Source organism: Otolemur garnettii, unplaced genomic scaffold (assembly GCF_000181295.1).
Source record: "Otolemur garnettii isolate 467f Iridium unplaced genomic scaffold, OtoGar3 scaffold00187, whole genome shotgun sequence".
Taxonomy (NCBI): Eukaryota; Metazoa; Chordata; class Mammalia; order Primates; family Galagidae; genus Otolemur; species Otolemur garnettii.
The window spans coordinates 223362-229093 of NW_003852582.1; the positions used below are offsets into that span (position 1 = coordinate 223362).

At 39.5% G+C, this 5732-nt stretch overlaps 1 protein-coding gene across 1 annotated transcript in view; it reads right to left on the reverse strand.

Annotated features, from left to right (window-relative positions):
* CCDC173 (coiled-coil domain containing 173) overlaps window positions 1-5732 on the reverse strand; it is a 48823-nt gene that overhangs the window by 37152 nt on the left and 5939 nt on the right. The window contains exon 2 of the mRNA XM_003800856.2: window positions 3688-3914. Within this exon, the coding sequence (XP_003800904.1) occupies window positions 3688-3914 (227 nt within the window). The remainder of the gene's footprint in view (window positions 1-3687; window positions 3915-5732) is intronic.

Below are 5732 nucleotides of genomic sequence, written 5' to 3' on the forward strand. Positions count from 1 at the left end.
GAGACTCTCTTGAGCCCAGGAGTTGGAGGTTGCTGTGAGCTGTGATGCCATAGCACTCTACCCAGGGGGAAAGCTTGAGGGTCCGTCTCAAAAAAAAATATATATATAGTTTTATTATAAAATGAAAAGTAACCCTATCTCTTAGTGCCTCAAACAAAGGAGGAAAGTGAAGGGCAGGAAAAGAGTACCTTTCCCCAGCATTTCTCCCCACATGAGATAATAAAAGGAGTCAGGGGACACCTCCCCACTTCAAAGTAGTTTCTCATTCATGCATACAGAACTAAACTAGGCTACTTTATCTCTTAGATAGAGGCAAGCAGCAGAAGCACAGAGAGGAGCACAGAAAAAAGCACTGTGTAGTTCCAGAGAAAGAAAGAAGTAGGAAGACAAATTGGAGGCAAAGGAAGAGAAGCTGTCCTTGATTTCTGATAGTTTCAAGTACTCTCTGTCCTTGTGCATCACAACATCCTGCATCACAACAGTACACAGCATTACTCTGATATCAAAACCAGAGAAAGATGAAAATTTCAAGAAAACTATAGATAATATCCCTCATGAACACAGATATAAAAATTAATAACATTTTAGCAAATTAAATCAATCAAAAGAATAATCCCAGCAGGGCGTGGTGGCTCACACCTATAATCCAAACACTCTGGGAGGCTGAGGCAGGCAAATTGCTTGAGCTCAGGAGTTCAAGACTAGCCTAAGAAAGAGTGAGATCCCATTTCTACTAAAAATAGAAAAACTAGCTGGGTATAGTGGCTCATGCCTCCCAGCTACTCGGGAGGCTGACGTAAGAGAATCGCTCAAGCCCAAGAGCATAAAGTTGCTGTCAGCTATGATGCCATGGCACTCTACTAAAGGTGACAAAGTAAGACTCTGTCTCAAAAAAACAAAAAATGAAAAAGAATAAACCCTCAATACCTTACCACATATAAAAAATTAATTTAAAACAGCCCCCAGACGTATATATGAAACCTAACATTTTGAAACTCTTAGAAGAAAACATAGAAGAAAATCTTTGTGATCTTGGATTAAGATTTCTTAGATAAGCCACTGAATGAATGATACATATAAGACAAACTGAGCTGGGCATTATGGCTGGTGCATGTAGTCCCAGCTACTCGGGAGGCTAAGGCAGGAAGATTGCTTAAGCCCACAGCCTGAAGTTGCTCTGAGCTGGGCTGACAACACTGCATTCTATCCTGGGTAACAGAGTTACTCTGTCTCAAAAAAAAAAAAAGAAAACACAAAAGAAGTTTATGAAAATATGTTCAACATATTTTTTAATTTAATTTTGTGAACACCAAATCCACTGGATGTCATTTTTAATTAAAGAAATTTAAAATTGGCTTGGCATCTGTAGCTCAGTGGTTAGGGCGCCAGCCATATACACCAGGGCTAGTGGGTTTGAACCCAGCCTGGGTCTGCTAAACAAATGAACAACAACAACAATAAAAAAAAAAAAAAGCCAGGCATTGTGGTGGGTGCCTGTAGTCCTAGCTACTAGGGAGGATGAGGCAAGAGAGTTGCTTGAGCCCAAGAGTTTGAGATTGCTGTGCGCTATGACACCACCACACTCTACAGAGGGCAACAAAGTCAGACTGTCTCAATTAAAAAAAATTTTTTTTAATTAAATTTAAATTGAATTTTTCTAGAGAAATTAATTTCATTAGAGAAAAAAAAATTTTTTTGAGACAGAGTCTCAAGCTGTTGCCCTCTGTAGAGTGCCATAGTGTCACAACTCACAGTAACTTCAAACTCTTGAGTTTAAGTGATTCTCTTGCCTCAGCCTCCTAAGTAGCTGGGACTACAAGTGCCTGCCACAATACCCATCTATTTTTTGTTGTTGCTGTTGAAGTTGTCATTGTTTTAGCTGGCCCAGGTTGGATTTGAATCCACCAGCCTTGGTATATGTGGTCAGTGCCCTACCTACTGAGCTATGTATACCACCCTCATTAGAGAAATTTAAATTAAAACTATAATGGGATATTTCAAACCTATGAGAATGTCCACAATTTAAAAGACTGACTCGGTGCCCAAGGCTCAGTGGTTAGGGCACTGGCTACATACATCGAGGCAGGTGGGTTCGAATCCAGCCCAGGCCTGTTAAACAACAATGACAACTGCAACAAAAAAATAGCTAAGTACTGTGGCGGGCGCCTGTAGTCCTGGCTACTTGGGAGGCAAGAGCATCACTTAAGCCCACGAGTTTGAGGTTGCTGTGAGCTGTGATGTCATAGCACTCTACCAAGGGTGACATAGTGAGACTCTGTTTAAAAAAAAAAAAGACTGACTATACCAAGTGTTGGTAAGAATGGAGAGGAAACAGAGCTCTCATAGAGTACTGTTGGGACTGTAAAAATATAATTTCTTTGAAAAACATGAAGTTTCTTACCACGTAATAGTTGCATTCAATGGGGGGAGGGTTCAGGGACAGTTTGTTTTCACATAATCACTGACCCTCATAATGATTTGCAACTTTAAATATACACATATCATAGGACAAACCATTCTATACAAACATATTTACCAAAAGAAAATGAAGCATATGTTGACACACAAATGTACACACAAATGTTTATAACAGGTTTATTTGTAATAGCCAGAAAATGGAAACAACTCAAATGTCAACCATCAACAAGTAACCAGATAACACAAATTGTGATATATTCATACAATGGAAAGCAACCCAGCAATATAAATGAATAATATACACAACATGAATGAATCTCAAAGTAAGTCTGCGGAATGAAATCTATAATAATGGGAAGCAAATTAGTGACTGCCTAGGGAAGGAGAAGATGAGTGCAAAGGAATGAGAAAGAGTAAAGTAAGGCATGAGGAAACTTCTGGGTGATGAACTTGTTCATTATCTTAAATATAATGATGGTTTTGGGAATGCACACATATGTCACAACTCACCAAATTGGGCCAGACAAGGTCACTCACACCTATGAGGATCCCTTGAGTTCAAGAGTTCAAGACCAGCTTGAGCAAGAGCAAGACCCTGTCTCTACCAAAAATACAAAAAATGGCTTGGCACCCATAGCACAGTGGTTAGGACGCAGCCACATACACCAAGGCTAGTGGGTTTGAACCCAGCCCAGGCCAGCTAAACAACAATGACAAATGCAACAAAAATCAGCCAGGCATTGTGGTGGGCACCTGTAATCCTAGCTACTTGGGAGGCTAAGTCAAGAGAATCACTTAAGCCCACAAGTTTGAGGTTGCTGTGAGCTGTGATGCCATGGTACTCTACCACGCGCAACATAGTGAGAATCTGTCTCATAATAAATAAATAAATAAATAGAAAAATTAGCCAGGTGTTGTGGTGGGCACCTGTAGTCCCACCTACTCGGGAGGCTGAGGTAGGTGGATTGCGTGAGTGTAGAAATTTGAGGTTGCTGTGAGGTAAGCTGATACCATGGCATTCTAGCCCGGGGCAACAAAATGAGACTCTGTTACAAAAAAAAAAAATTATCAAATTGTACACTTCAAATATATGCAATTTATTGCTTATTACTTATAGGTAGTACCTAAATAAAACTATTAAAAATATATTTAAATACATTTTTGTGCTATTTTACACATAAAAATAATTATAAAAGAAAGCAGACAAGAGTGCTAAGAAATAAGAGTAAGACTTCAATGAATTTGTACACCTGAATAGTTAATACTTACTGCATATGTATTAGTCCAATGTTTTACCACTTCTTGGGATCGAAAATGCATGTCTCTCTTTGCCTTTCTTTCTTCACGAAGGCATGCTGCTTCTCTTGTCAGACTGTCAAGGCTATCTTGAATCCTTTCCCATTCATCATGTGGAATTATGGTGACCTGCTGGAGATCTACTTTGCTAGGCAGGAGAGGTGGGTAGGGAACTTGATCTTCTTCAGAGTTTCTCATCTCTAATAAATTTTAAATAACAATTATTAAAAATTTTCAGGAAGAGTTTAAGTAATATTTTTTCTCAGAAATTTCTATACCTAAAATTATTATCTGGAAATTGTTTCAAATATTTAACTTATTATCTCAAGAACTGCTATGATTAAATGAAAAAAATACAAGGCATTGAAATTAGAAGACACAGACTTGAGTCCTAGATTGGTTGTTTACTTACTATATAAACTTCAGCAAATCATTTAACTTCTTGGAATCTCAGAATCCTCATTTTTAAAATTGAGATCAACGATACCTATCCTAACAGATTGTTACAAAAGTATTTTTCAAAGTTAACAAAGTGATGATTTATAATGGATAACATTGGGGGTGTTCATCTTTTGGGATTGTAGGCATTGTTGAACTCAGGAATCCACATTCGAGACCAGCCTGAACAAAAGTGAAACCCCCCACTTCTACTAAAAATAGAAAAAGTAGCCAGGCATTGTGGTGGGCACTTATAGTCCCAACTACTCAGGAGGCTGAGGTAAGAGAATCACTGGAGCCCAGGAGTTTGAGGTTGCTGTGAGCTATAATGTCAGGGCACTCTACCCAGGGTGACAGAGTAAGACTCTGTCTAAAAAACAAAGAAAAGTCTTCTTGAGTTTTGGATTAAGGTTGATGGAAGTGACAAACTGGTGGCTAAAGTATGAGTTTAGAACCATAGGCACCATCTTGCCTACCATATACCAAATTTGGATGAAGTCCATATGCTGGATAAAGTCAACCAAATTTGAGAAGTAGAACAAATTATACCTCAATTCCCAGGTACGTAAGCCAAAATATTCTCCTTTTGTTTTAATTACCATGAGTTAGATCAGTCACTTGTAACCAAAGTCCTAACACTGTTATAGCCTTATAATAAATTGCCATAATTTTGCCTAAACCTGCTCAACTTGGCTTATAACTTGCAATCAGAAGTAGCCAAACAATGACCTCAAGTTAAACCGTCTACCTTCTGATTAACATACTATTTTTTTTTTTGAGGCAGAATGCCACTTTGTCACCCTTGGTAGAGTGCCATGGCATCATAGTTCACAGCAACCTCAAACACTTGGGCTCAAGCGATTCTCTTGCCTCAGCCTCCCAAATAGCTGGGACTACAAGTGCCTGCCACAATGCGCAGCTATTTTTTTTAGAAACGAGGTCTCACTCTGGTTCAGGCTGGTCTTGAACCTCTAAGCTCAGGCAATCCACCTGCCTCAGCCTCCCAGAGTGCTAGGATTATAGGTGTGAGCCACCACATCCAGCCAGATTAACATATTTTAAACCTGTTAATAACTTTCTATGACCCAAAGGTCACTCTTATTCTTTTCTTTTTTTACAGACAGAGTCTCACTCTGTGGCCCTCAGTCAAGTGCGGTGGCATCATAGCTCACAGCATCCTCCAGCTTTTGGACTTAGGCGATTCTCTTGCCTCAACCTCCTAAGCAGCTGGGATTACAGGCACCCAGCTATTTTTCTGTTGCAGTTTGGCTGGGGCTAGGTTTGAATCCACCACCCTCAGTATATGGGGCCAGTGCGGTACTCACTGAACCACAGGCACTGCCAAGTCATTCTTATTCTTTAAGACGTGAAATAAAATGCAGAAAAGTCAATTCATCAAAATTCTAAAAAGACTTACTAGAGCAAATAGCCCATTCTGGACTTGTTCTCCACAGAGCATACTATGGTGAGCGGATGTTGGCCAGGTGGCACAAAGTAACCCTTCCTCTTTTACATCTCAAATCTTTTTTTTTTTTTTTTTTTTGAGACGGAGCCTCAAGCTTTCCCCCTGGGTAGAGTGC